At 40.3% G+C, this 14698-nt stretch overlaps 1 protein-coding gene across 2 annotated transcripts in view; it reads right to left on the bottom strand.

The window, feature by feature from the left end:
* The window catches only part of LOC136877310 (juvenile hormone esterase), a 129978-nt gene that overhangs the window by 47345 nt on the left and 67935 nt on the right, over positions 1 to 14698 (bottom strand). For both annotated transcript variants that reach the window (XM_067151244.2, XM_067151243.2), the window contains exons 8-9: positions 11836 to 11986; positions 7459 to 7591 (exon numbers count right to left, since the gene is read on the bottom strand). In XM_067151244.2, the coding sequence (XP_067007345.2) occupies positions 7459 to 7591; positions 11836 to 11986 (284 nt within the window). The remainder of the gene's footprint in view (positions 1 to 7458; positions 7592 to 11835; positions 11987 to 14698) is intronic.

Raw genomic sequence — 14698 nt, 5'->3', positions numbered from 1 at the left:
CCGTGAAAGGCAGGCCGACATAGGGTTTTTTTTATTTATAGGTTTCTTGACATCTATTAGACTTATTTTAACAGTTCGGTTCTTCAGTCTACCGAAACTGATTTTGAATAAATAAACGTCTAAACTGCCTGAAATTGAGAAAGGAAACATATAGTAACAGAACTGAAAGTGAAACAACTCATTTTAAATAGAATGACATGATTTTTTGAAAGAGCATCAGATTCTGTCAAATCACACTCAAAATATTTAGAAATGCATAAACATTTAAGCCGGCCCTGCGGTGTAGGGGTAGCGTGCCTGCCTCTTACCCGGAGGCCTCGGGTTTGATTCCTGGCCAGGTCAGGGATTTTTACCTGCATCTGAGGGCTGGTTCGAGGTCTACTCAGCCTACGTGATTACAATTGAGCCGATTGACGGTCAGATGGCGGCCCCGATCCATAAAGCCAAGAATAACAGCCGAGAGGATTTATCGTGCTGACTACACGACACCTCAATCAATGAATATTCAAGACTAGCGAATGTACCCGTGCTTCGCTACGGTATTCTACATTGTATTCGAATATCGAAGTAAATAGTGTACATGCAGTAAATAAGATTGTTTTAAAATTGCATGTCTTTTAGCGTTATCCGAGAAAGAGCATGGGGAGGTCCCCGTACGTTGTTTCCAATGTAAATTGTTTGTTATGGATTTGTGATATAACGGCAGGCTCACTTGCCTACTGCCATTCACAATCGAGTTGGGAAGTTTACATTATAATTGCAGGCCCCATTGCCTACTATGCGGACAGAATCGATTTGGGGAGATTTCGTTAAAATGGCAGCCCCCTTTCCTACTTCCAGACAGATTACAGTTTTTATTATAATGGCAGGCAATTACCCTACTATCACTCGAAATTGAGTTGTGCAGTTATCATTATAATGCCAGGCCCCTTTTCCTACTGCCAGCCAGCGTACTGCCAGTCACACCAAGTTGGTGAGTTTCCATCAAAATAGCAGGCCACTATGCCTAATGCCAGTCACATTTTAGATGAGGACATTTCTTTATAATGGCGGGCACCCTTGCCTACTGCCAAACACAATCGGGTAGGGGAGTTTTAAACAAAACTACATGCTCACTTGCCTTCTGCAAGTCAAATCGAGAAGTGAACTATTCATTACAATTGTAGACCTTCCTTACTAATGACAGTTACACAGGAGTTGGAGAAGGAACCCTTTCATACTGCCAGTCAAAGTCGGTGTGGGGAGTACTGATTACAATAGCAGACCCACCCTTTCTCGATCGCTACAAATCGACATCAGTGAATATATATATAGATCGACATACGAAAGTATATGCTTGTTTACAATATTGAAGACCTTCATTTACAGATTAACTGCTACTAAACGTACGTCATATCGACAAAGGATTATACCGTAAGACACGCCGGATTTAGTGCCTAAATGGCTGGTCCTATGATATCTCATCTATTCTTGCATCAGACTGAGTTAGAAACGTGGAACAGCGTAAAGTTTTTGTAAGATTATCTCACATTGCATTACTTTTCGGAGAATTGTGTGACAGCTACATACATAGCATTTGGCTCACATATGGGTACTGGGTGGGCCAATTTTCGTGAAGAGTTTGATGATTCTGTATTTCATATAAGTAATCGAAGGTATGAATTATGCATGTGAAAATTCCAAATTGACTTAACATCGATTAATAGAGAAAAATCAAACGTAAAATTGATACAGATACGGCAAAAAGTCATAAGACCAAGGTTGTAGATCATTCCAAATTGAACGGAGATTGTGCAATCTGTTATGTGATAGGAATTTCCGAAGGTCTGCACCATCATTAAAATTGCCTGCATATTTCGATATTCTTCGGGGATAAAAAGTGAAAAATTTAATGATCTTGGATGTTTTCCGTTCGTTACAGGATAAAATGTATAATTTTGTCAAATTTCAATTATCTTCTTTTTCCTCTGGCAGATTATGCTGCAATCTGGATTTTGGGCGAGGCGGGTAAAAATTAGGACTTTCAGGAAACTAAACCAAAAATTATGCAGATGGTCATTATTACCCCTTAAACGGAAAGCTGTACGAAAATTTCGCCAAAATAGTCAGTGTAGAGGCACACAGTCGTTAAGATTTGATTTATATAGATAAGGAATCTGCTCCATGTAAAACACCTTTTTGGCTATGTCCCCTGGACTTAACCTGCAAAACTGACCATTCATGATATCTCCCTTATTAATCCTCCTGACGAAAAAATGCACATGAAAAAAAGTTTTAGAGGTGGAATTCCATCACGTTTGGTCGATTTCCAGTCAGGTTGGTCTTGTTCTGTATATATTGTGGAAGAGTAAAATCACCATTTCGGTTCCCTATAAACCGCCAGTCCATTCCGGAACATGAAATGTTATTTACGTTTAAAACCTACGTTTGGACAGGTGGATGCTAAATATGAATTTTGGTTCGAATGTCTTCAGTGGTTTTCAAGTTGTAAGTAATACCCTTTACACGCACCCGCTCGTGAGTTAAGTCCGATGGGACTTGTACAAGAAAACGGTCCGTTAATGAAATCTCCCTTATTAATTCTCGTATCGAAAAGATGCGCATGAGAAAAAAGGTTTAGAAATTAATTTCTACCAAGGCAGGTAGATTTAAATTAACGTTGGTTGTGTATATTTTGTGGAAGTGCAAAATCACTCGGTTTCGTATAAACCCCCAGTGAGTTCAGGGATTTAGAAACAATATTTGCCCTAAAACCTATCAAGGACAGGTGTATTCTAAATATGAGTCTTGGTGGAAATACATCCAGTAGTTTGTAGCACTCGCGTACATACGGCGTAATTAAGGAAGAAAATAATACAGTTAAGAAAGTTGAAAGAAATAGAAAATGGATTATAACTGAGGACAGCCGGATAACGACAAATATGTAAATGCCAAGTTAATGTATTGGAAAATCAAATGCCCCTCAATAAATTATGCTAGTGTGAGTTATGGATATAATAAAGCGGAAACAGAGGAGAAATTTAGGTCCATTGATTCCTAGGTAAACAAATAATAAGAAGATGACTAATGGTGTTATTACTTAATCTATTCGAAGGCGGTTATAACATCCAACGATATTCCGCCAATATCCCGCAGATAGGCCGATTGACGCCTTTCTTGCCTTCTACCCAAGGAACAACCACGAATTTAAAAGCATGATGAGGAAAATGGCAATACGTTACTTCCCTGCTGGCATGCAGTCAGAGACGTTGCCATGGTAACCTGTAGGTTCGTTGTCGGTCTGTCGGTCACTCAATGCAGAGCATGGTACCAGCAGAAAATTGTAAATTTCTCCGTCATGTAAAGAGTAAGGTAAATTATGAACATAACGAAAGTTGTTTATAATGAAGAGACGTTTCACGTACGGTAAACGAAGTTTACAGAGAATCAATAGTATAAGAGAAAATGGAGGAAAAGCATTCTGGTTTTCCTATAAAACCCCGTGTATTCAAAGATTTTAAAATGATATGCATAACGGAACGTTCCCCGGGAGGAGTATACTCTAAATATGAAGTTTGGTTGATATCTATCCAGCCGTTTCGACGTGATGCTGGAAAAACCATTCTGGTTTTCCTATAAACACCCCGTGTATTCAAAGATTTTAAAATGATATGCAAATCGAAACCTTCCCCGGGATGAGTATACTCTAAATATGAAGTTTAGTTGAGATCTATCCAGCCGTTTCGACGTGATGGTGGAAAAACCATTCTGGTTTTCCTATAAACCCCCCGTGTATTCAAAGATTTTAAAATGATATGCATATCGAAACCTTCCCCGGGAGGAGTATACTCTAAATATGAAGTTTGGTTGAGATCTATCCAGCCGTTTCGACGTGATGGTGGAAAAACCATTCTGGTTTTCCTATAAACCCCCCGTGTATTCAAAGATTTTAAAATGATATGCATATCGAAACCTTCCCCGGGATGTGTATACTCTAAATATGAAGTTTGGTTGAGATCTATCCAGCCGTTTCGACGTGATGGTGGAACAGACAAACAGACACGAACAATTTTATTTATATAGATAAACTTAAATATTGTAACTAAGTGGTCCGCCTATTCAATACAATATATAATTTATTATATCTAGTACATGTTTCGTCCCCTAAGGGACATCATCAGCTAATAATAAATTAAGATTAATATATCAGAAATAAATATTATTAAAATTGGAAAGACACATTAAAATTTTTGACATTTAAAATAAGATCTTCGAAATTTTGTTAAAATTGCAAGTCATAAGACAGATAAAACAGTTTAATTGTCCATATTTCTCTTGTTGATGTCTTGGGAAATACCAGTTTTGCTTATAAAATCTTAAAAAATCATTTGTTGTAAATAGCACACTTGATGTGTATCTCTTGGTAGAAGATTTGTTTAAACTTAATAAGCATTCCTTAGACGATATAATAAAATTTAAATGCTTGAGAATTTAAAGTCAGATCGGGGCCGTGATGGTGAAGTTCTGTGTGGTAATGGATATAATTTTTATTCCTTATTATTGGCCCCGATGTGCGGAGGTAAGTGTGTATCTGCTTAAATACAAGTATTGGTAGTTGCTACGCTGAGCGAGGAATAAAAATTATATCCATTACCACACAGAACTTCACCATCACGGCCCCGATCTGACTTTAAATTCTGAAGCATTTAAATTTTATTATATCGTCTAAGGAATGCTTATTAAGTTTCAACAAATCTTCTACCAAGAGATACACATCAAGTGTGCTATTTACAACAAATGATATTTTAAGATTTTATAAGCAAAACTGGTATTTCCCAAGAACATCAACAAGAGAAATATGGACAATTTAACTGTTTTATCTGTCTTATGACTTGTAATTATAACAAAATTTCGAAGATCTTATTTAAAATGTCGAAAAATTTTAATGTGTCTTTCCAGTTTTAATAATATTTATTTCTGATATATTAATGTTAATTTATTATTAGCTGATGATGTCCCTTAGGGGACGAAACATGTACTAGATATAATAAATTATGTATTGTATTGAATAGGCGGACCACTTAATTACAATATTTAAGTTTATCTTGAATATTCATTGATTGATTATAGTCAATACGGGATTAGTATTACTTGAAATGAAGCTGTTAAAGCTTATCACTTTATACACGACACCTCGTAATCTGCAGGCCTTCGGGCTGAGCAGCGGTCGCTTGGTAGGCCATGGCCCTTCGAGGATGTTGCGCTATGGGGTTTGGTTGGTTTCGATATAAACATTTATGTTTATTTATGTTTAAATCCTTAAAAACCTGAAATTTGTAACTTACCTTAAAGAAGTCCTCACTACTCTCCGCTCTAGCATGAAGGACTTAAACAGAAATAAACAGCCTCCGTTTTCTGTGTGGGTAATAACACCATTTTGGGTGGGTCGGTGGGTCCCTGGCAAGCATAAAGGAAGGATTTCTCCTCATCTCTGCGTCACGTATCGTTTCATATCGTTCGTACATGCGTTTCTTATTCCTAAACACGCACCCGCGTTCGTAAATTGGGAACCGTAAATTGCTCCATAATGGTCGGGCGCTCAAGCGGTATCGAAGCGATCTCTGATGTTTTCTTCCTTTGTTATTCAATTTCAGTATTTGAATGGTTCATTGCGATTTTTGTGGTGAATTTATATCATAAGTATCCATTATGTGACGTGAAGTGCTCATTTTCTGCTGTAACCCATGGGGTGGTTAGTTTGCGTTTTTTTGTACATTTAAATATCAGATGATGGTTCGTGACGTCATAGTTTCATCATGGCTGACTTTCCACACGTTGAAGGGGAGGACTATGACGTCATAAACATGGCTACCATGGTAAGAGAGTCGTAGCGCTTGGCAAATATTTGCATTTAATACTTACTTACAAATTGCGAAGAATCATAATTTTCGCATCTAAGTTCCTTTTTTGGACATGGTAGAATTCGCCCTTTAGGTTAAACAATTTCTGAGACCCGAATTGGAGAGAGTCGGCTTGTGTACCGGACCCTGTAAATGTTTATTCATCTCTAAATACTATTTTTGAGTGTGATTTGATAGAATCTGATGTTCTTAGAGAACGAAAACATGTCATTAAGTTGTATTATTATCAGGTATAATTGTTATCGTATGTTTTCTTGTTCGGATAATTTATAAATTTATTTACTTAAAATTAGATTTGGAAGACTGAAGAACCTAACAGTTATAAATTAACCGTGTCGAAACCGAAAAGAGATAGCTTCAGAGCAGTAGCGGCGCTAAAAAGCTCGCACAGCAGCCGCCCCCCCCCCCGCAATAATTGAAAATAGGTCCTTCGTTTCCTGAAAAGGAACGTTGCAAGTTTATTTCGTAGTACAAGGTTGTATATTATTACAATGAACAACAAATACGAAGGAATTAAAATAATAAACGTATATGGTACGAACAAACTCACACACACAAGAAATGCATATTGCAACTATAATAACCAAAACACGCTGACTGTCGCAATATTAAGAAATAATCTCGTTCCTAGGACCAAATAGTTTACAACTCAACCGTCTATCGTAGGTCTACTTACCTACGCTGACTGCCGAGAGTTATAAACAGGCTCGAAACTTCAGTATTTAGATTTTAGTGAAGGGGGATATCTTCGTTACCGCATCTTCGCTGACTACTGGGTTCTCAGAACTGGTTAATTACTTCAAAAACCTTGTTGATTGTTGTGAGTGGAAGCAAGGGATGGTTATTATTGGAACAGGTTGGGAAACTCATTCTTATAGAAATAACTGCCTATTGATGAAAGAATCTCTGCACTAGGACGGCCTGAGTTTGTAATAACCCTCTGTAATACAAATAATAGGGGCTGCTTGGCCGAGGCGGTAAAGGCGGTTCGCTCGGAAGGACGTGGGTTCGAATCCCCGTCAGGAAGTCGTAAAATTTAAGAAATGAGATTTCCACTTCCGGAGGTGCATATGGCCCTGAGGTTCACTCAGCCTACACCAAAAATGAGTACCAGGTTAATTCCTGGGGGCAAAGGCGGCCGGGCATAGAGCTAACCACTCCACCCTATCAAGTGCCGACGTTACGAATAGTGGAAGCCCTTACCTTTCACCACTCCCAGGGCCTTCATGGCCTGTACGGAAACGACTTTGCTTTGCTTTGCTTTGCTTTTAATACAAATAATACTGTGTTGTGTGCTGTAGCTTTATCAATATGTAAAATCAGTCTTCAGCTACTGTAGTAAGAAACAGTCATGGGCCCTTCACAAGCCATGCCGCCCAGCGGGGTCCTTATCGCTGCCACTGTTTCAGGTACCGCAAGAAAAGGTTATTCGACTATCAAAATCAAGGCCCTGATTATAAGAGTTAAACACGGTAATAATTCAGAGTGAACAGGCAGCTTTTTTTCTTTTTCTTGCCTCATTGCTTTTAAGGACGGTAATCTTTAGAAGTGAACTCACCCTGTCTTGGCGAAGTTGGTCCACATAGATACCATCCTCCTGAGCGTCCTCGTCTCGGAACTCTTTTCTGGGTACTTGTAGGGGAACAGAGACATGTACCACAGGTAACCCATTTCATCTGCGTGGCAAACTCCTGTGGACAAAAAGAGTTTTACAAATGAACTGCAGATGTCAAATTCTCATCGAACGTGGCATTTGTTTGCATTAATCCTCATGTGCATGATGATTTTTTCTCTGCTAATGATTATCATCATCATCTGTAAGGCCCTTAGGCTTTATACCTAGTACAAATTAAAATGACCTTGTATGGCATAGTGTTATTTCGTATGTAATTTGATATGAATGCCTTATTTTAAAGGTACGTAACTACACACAACAAATAAATTGCTAATCGAAAGTTAACTTCCATGGAGGAAGCCTTAATGTTTATTTCACCGATTGAAAATACACTACAAAATCAACAAAACCCAGTGCGACAGCGGATTATTTTACAATTGAGAAGCCTGAACACTTTATATTTGACCGAGTCAGTTGGTTACTCGATTCGTACCGCGTAGCTGTGAGCTTCTTATCGGGAGATGATAGATTCTAATCTCACCGTCAACAACTCTGAAGATGGTTTTCCGTGGTTGTCCACTTTCACACCAGGTAAATGCTGGGACTGTGGCCAAATACCTGTTTTAGTTGTTAGCTACAATGGGGACGAAATCGTATTTAAGATTAAGTTTGAGGTCAGAAATGCCGTTTCGGACATTGCAGTACTTCGCCAGAGTGTGGAACAAGGTTGTCATCGAATACGTGCAATGCTTGGAGTGTCCGAACGTGACCGACAATCAATGAAGGGGCATGTTCAGACATGCAGTCAGACGCATGGGGAATTGTAGACTTCCTTAACACAATACGATATCCGTGGTGATTTACCAGAATGGTGACAGCTACTCAACGTGGGATGTGCCAGGTAAGGCAATACCGTACTTCTCCTGCCAAGTTGGGAAGTCTGTAAGTAACTCGTAAACGATCGACCGTAGGACATGTGTCCATAGGGACATTCTTGTGTTGTTTTGGTGTGTACGAGCCACCCCCGAGTTTGCGAACATCCTGTACAAAGGATTATAGACGTTTGTTTGTCTGTCTGTGCGTTAGTTCTTTTCCCTATTTCTTTGGGATGCTTTTCTGTTCCAGGTCAAGTCAGTACCGTACCATATCATTGGTCTTCAACTTTCATTTCTCCTTTCTGTATAAGAATGAAATGTTCTTGGAGAAAAGTCTTTCGATTTTAAATAAATTTTGTCCAGCACACACTATCGCGTTCGCTGGATCATTTAATTCACTTTGATGATGATGATGATGAAAGGGAGCGGATTTCCACGCAGTAATAGATTAGATTTCAATTAGTCAAAGCCATCCTCTTCCCGGGGGTAAGTTCCGAAGGACAAGGTGCCTAAATATTAGGGATTTTTAAGTCATTGCCCCTAATATTTATGCAACTCTTTAAACCGAAGGGCTGAGCTCGCATCCGGGAGATAATGGGTTCGAACCCCACTGTCGGCAGCCCTGAAGATGGGTTTTCCGTGGTTTCCCATTTTCATACCAGGCAAATGCTGGGGCTGCACCTTAATTAAGGCCACGGCCGCTTCCTTCCCATTCCTAGTCCTTTCCTGTCCCATCGTCGCCATAAGACCTATCTGTGTCGGAGCGACGTAAAGCAAAAAATAATCGAAGCGCCGTGTGGCCTTGAACGAGCTATCTACTAGTTGAAATCTAACCTATTACTTACTGCTGTTCGACTCGTTGGCTGAATTGTCAGCGTACTGGCCTTCGGTTCAGAGGGTCCCGGGTTCGATTCCCGGCCGGGCCGGGATTTTCACCTTCATTGGTTAATTCCGATGGCTCTGGGTCTGGGTTTATGTGCTGTACCCAACATCCTTGCAACTCACACACCACACATAGCACTATCCTCCACCAAAATAACATGCAGTTACCTGCACATGGCAGATGCCTCCCACCTTCATCGGAGGGTCTGCCTTACAAGGGCTGCACCCGGCTAGAAATAGCCACATGAAATTATTGTTATTTACTGCTTATAAGTCCACTCCCTATTGATGATAGTAATAATGATGATGATGTTGATGACATTGATTATACGTCCCTTACACTACCCCCGGATCACCTGATAAAATTTGAGAATAATTAATAACTAAAAATAATTGATCATTAATAATATTATTATTGGTTTTACGTCGTCCTAAATTTTCTTACGTCCTTCGGAAACGTCGAGACGCGGGAATTTTGTCTCGCATGAGTCCTGTCGACACAAGGCTGGCATATATGAGCTCTCTGAAACACAACCAGCCAGCATGGGCACAGAAGACCAGCACCCTACCGGTTGAGCCACTTATTCTGGCTAAAGATAAAAGGATAAATCTTCCCTTCCGGTTAAACTGAAACTTACCTTTATCCAAGATCAATCGTTTATTTCTTTCTTTATAACTGAATATACAATCATCAGGGATGAGAATTTATTGTACGAGTAAAATCTCTGTAATACTAAGTTTTAAGGTTCTGTACTGGTAGTATCTTTATTTAAGACCACAATATTTTTGTTTGTTCGTAGCACCATCAACGGTTATGCGATTATAAGAAAACAACAAATACCGACATTTCCGCCAAAATATGAGGCGTACTAGTGGGATGAGGAATGAGGTAGTTTTCTGTTGCTTTCCTCCACAATAAATGAAGACCCTAGAAGGGGTCTTAGGTCCATTCTGACAAAACATCGAAGATTTTCGTCAACTTAAAACCCGTTGGGTTCCTTTTTTCCTTTTATGTATGTCCTGTGTTCCTAGCATTTTACCACAGGTATTCATCTTTATATTTGTCTCTCCTTTCTTCTCCTTTCTTCTCCTTTCCTCTTCCCGCTTTCTTCCTATCTTACACTTTCCACATCAAGACTGTACATACATCATAATTGCTCCTGAGTGAATGTTGATGCCTGACCTCCTGAACAGGTGGGAAGCAGATACATGCTCGTTGGGTGCTAATAATAATAATAATAATAATAATAATAATAACGCCTGGTGAGTGCCTCAGACGATTGAGACGCTGGCCTTCTGCCCCCAACTTGGCAGGTTGGATCCTGATTCAGGCCTGTGGTATTTGAAGATGCTCAAGTATGTCAGCCTCGTGACGGTAATTTACTGGCACGTAAGAGAACTCCTCCGGGACAAAATTCTGGCACATTGCATCTCCAAAAACCGTTAAAATAATTACATGGACGTAAATCTAATAATAATAATAATAATAATAATAATAATAATAATAATAATAAAATAAACCGGAATATAGAAAACATAACAGAAACAATGCGGACGAGACGATTGATATTTTTTGGACAGTTACACAGAATGGATGACAACAGGTTAACCAAAAAGATCACCAAATATCTTTGGAATAAGAAGTCAACAACAACCCGGATTCGTGAAGTCAAGAAAGATTTGGGAAGAAACAACAACAAAGGGAGAGATATTTTTATAAAGAAAATATTAAAAATGGACGGATTCCAAGGTCGGGAGGAAAAGAAAACAGGCTCAAAATAGTCTGAGAGGAGGAAAAGGAGACATAGTGAGCAGAAGAAGGAGAATTGGAGGAAGAAGAAACAACAAAGGATGAACCATTGAAGTTGTTACTAAATCCCTAGAAGACCCTAACGCAGAAAGAAATAATAATAATAATAATAATAATAATAATAATAATAATAATAATAATAATAATAACAATCACGTGTGACCTCCGGTAGGTCTAGTGCAGGTCTTTCGAGTTGATGCCTGATAGTTGACCTGCACGTCTGTTGGAGATGGCACACCCATCTCACCCCTAACAATCGACCAAGAATCGAACCCTGGACCAAAGGCCAGCACGCTAACCACTTAGCCACGGAGGCGGATGAAGTATCCTCAAGCTGAGGTAGTACAGCTCTTTTCAAGACCGACCCCCCGCCCAATGTTGAGCTGCATGTACCCTTTTAAACAAATACTAACTCTCCAGCCCTCTTGCCATTTTTAAATGTCTGGTAGTATCGGGGCCTCCGAGGACGGCAGCTACAGTAGCACTAACTGTTACGCTATGCAGGGTAAGAAGAAATGGATGTAGAAGAGTTGGTATTGATGAGGAGAGAGCCTATCTATTTGGAGACGACAGTGTAAGAAGATGTGAAGATTGTTCTTGTTGTTTTGTGTCTTCATTCAGCTTCTCTCATTTCCCATACTGACCTATCATTGTGTTCCTGTTTTTCTGTATAGGCCTATGACTTGACACATATTGTTTGTTCCTTTCCAGTACTTGAAACTAATATGTATTTAGCTTTTTTGCAGTACATACCTTCCATAGTAGTTGTTCCAAGATACCGTTTGAAGAATCCAAGCCTGCCTTCGTAAACCATTAGATACTGGTACATTGGTTCCTCTGAGAAGTTGGCTTGGATGTTAAAGGTTCGATGAATTCCCAGCAGAAATAATCGGTCAGTTGACAACTGGAACAGACGTTATAACATAACTTACACGTTGTGTTCAGTAGGACATCAATTTATCTAAGTCCAATCATTTGTTCACTTCTAATAAAACTAGATATCGTCGCTGTGCCTAGAAAACCGGTATGTAATAATATTAAGCTTAGAACTTTGACCAGAAATTTTCTGTTATGCAAGTTTCAGTATCGGATGAACTACAGCGTATCAACGAATATTCGTCATGAGTGATACATGTTCTGCGGGTCAGTATTTCTTCCCTCAACATTGTTACATAGCGGTATTTCGAGGCGCAACGTCGCGATGTACAGTATAGTCTTCAGCGATGAGAACATGTTGCATGAGTAAAGTCTGCATCACACTATGTATTACGGCGCATCTAAATTCAAGACCACAATAAATGAAGAATCTAGAATTAGGAGCCTTGGACCCATTCTGGTCATTTTCTTTTCTTGCATAGAAACCGATTCTTGTACCCAAATTGAGTTAGTCTCTTACAAACCTGTGCAACGGAGGAAAACAAAAGGGGACTGATCCAAATAGTCCGTTTTTGTAGGATTTATTTACTCGAATCGGAATCAGTAACGTGCAAATACAATGCAGCACAGAAAGGGTCCAATTATACATTAAAAAATTAAAAAGAATGTCTCGTTATATCTTGGCCGACAAATGGGCCACTTTCGTAGCCCTGTCACAGTCTGCCATTAAATCTTGGTTTGTGCAAGAGTATGGGTATAGTTCACAGCTGCCCAGGTATAACACTGTCTCTCCCCACATTCACATAGATCTGAACCCTGTAGGTGTCCCCATTTACGTAGATTAACTCTACATCTCCCCACACCACTCAGAAATCTGTTGAGTAATCGCCAGATTTCCTGGTTGGTGTCGTGGCCTGCAGAGGGCTTTCTTTCTTTCTTTCTTTGGCTGTAAGCTTCGGTTCGAATCCCACTGTCGCCACCCTACTGAAATGAAATGTCGTATGGCTTTTACTGCCGGGATATCCCAAGACGGGTTCGGCTCGCCAGGGGCAGGTCTTTCTATTTGACACCCGTAGGTGACCTGCGCGTCGTGATGAGGATGAAATGATGATGAAAACAACACATACACCCAGCCCCCGTGCCTTTGGAATTAACCAATTAAGGTTAAAATCCCCGACCCGGCCGGGAATCGAACCCGGGACCCTCTGAACCGAAGGCCAGTATGCTGACCGTTCAGCCAACGAGTGCCACCCTACTGAAGATATTACAACCATAATCACGAAGGCTAAGTAGTCCTTATCTGAGAGATAGTGGGTTCGAATCCCACTGTCCCAGCCTGGTGGTATAGTGGATTGCTTGGCTATCTCAGATTTTCCATTGAGCATTGTTGTTGTCCGTACAAAGTTTTCACTCGATTTGAGCCGTCTCGTTGAAGGTTGGTGACCAAACAGTGGGTGAGCTTGGTCAGCTTGTGCTATGACCTCACGACGTACCCCAGGAGGGGCTATGCCTGCCAAGGAGTATAGTGTATATAAAGATATAGATTTCAGGCAGTCATAAATTATTCTGTATGCTGTGGCGTTCCTGGGCCAGAAGCTCAGGCGTTTTTATTGATGAAATTAATGGATTAAATGCAAGCCCGCACATTTCTCCTCTCCCACCTCCTATTTATTTTACCAGATTATTCAGATCACGAAATGAATTAATGTAATAGAAATGCATGGAGGTTAAGGAGTCTGCAGAGAATTACGATTTTCTTTCAGAGGTACAATATGTACTTTGGCTATTTCAGTCACTTCAAAAAGTGACTCTGTACAGGCCATTAAGCCCTTGGAGGGGTGGAAGGTAAAGGCTTATACTATCCGTAACCTCGGCACTTGATGGGGTAGAGAGGTTAACTCTACGCCCGACCGCCTTTGCTCCCAGGAATTAACCTGGTACTCATTTCTGCTGCAGGCTGAGTGAACCTCAGGGCCATGTGCACCTCCGGAAATGGAAATCTCGTTTCTTAAATTTTTCGACTTCCTGACGGGGAATCGAACCCACGTCCTTCCGGGTGAACCGAGCACGCCTTTACCGCCTCGTCCAGGCAGCCCCTATTTCAGTCACTTCACCATTGTACAATTGTATAGGCCTATACTGTAATGATATACAGTAATATTGCAAAACTGAATTACATTAAATTAACAAACTACCGTCAGCAGCCCTGAAAAAGGTTGGGCATGGTTGGCCACAGTCAATCACTTGTTTCTTTTCACTATAAGATCGTGATGAAAAACTACTGCTTAATTATTGTTTAAGTATGCTTTCACCACCCATATTAAAACGTTTTAAACCTTCGATTTGATTGCGTAAGCAATAATACACTCGCGCGGAACTCGAAAACAAAAGTCAACACAAAGCGTTGGAAACTGAAACAACGCCTCGTTCAGGTTTAGCAAGCATGAGGTAAGAGTCAGAGCGTATGCGCGATTCCAGGGAGTGAAGCTGCCGAGTCGTCGGAAACAGGACCAACGCCTTGGCGGCGTAGTAGACTGGCGGACGGTTTCGCACAGTGCAGTGAGTAACTACAGTAAGCTACATGGAGCGGAAAAGCAGTCCAGCTCCATGGCTTAATGGTTAGCGTGCTGGCCTTTGGTCACAGGGGTTCCGGGTTCGATTCCTGGTGGAGTCGGGAATTTTAACCATCATTGGTTAATTTCGCTGGCACAAGGGCTGGGGTCTTCGTTATCACTTCATC

Source organism: Anabrus simplex, chromosome 7 (assembly GCF_040414725.1).
Source record: "Anabrus simplex isolate iqAnaSimp1 chromosome 7, ASM4041472v1, whole genome shotgun sequence".
Taxonomy (NCBI): Eukaryota; Metazoa; Arthropoda; class Insecta; order Orthoptera; family Tettigoniidae; genus Anabrus; species Anabrus simplex.
This window is presented reverse-complemented; position numbering and strand designations above follow the sequence as displayed.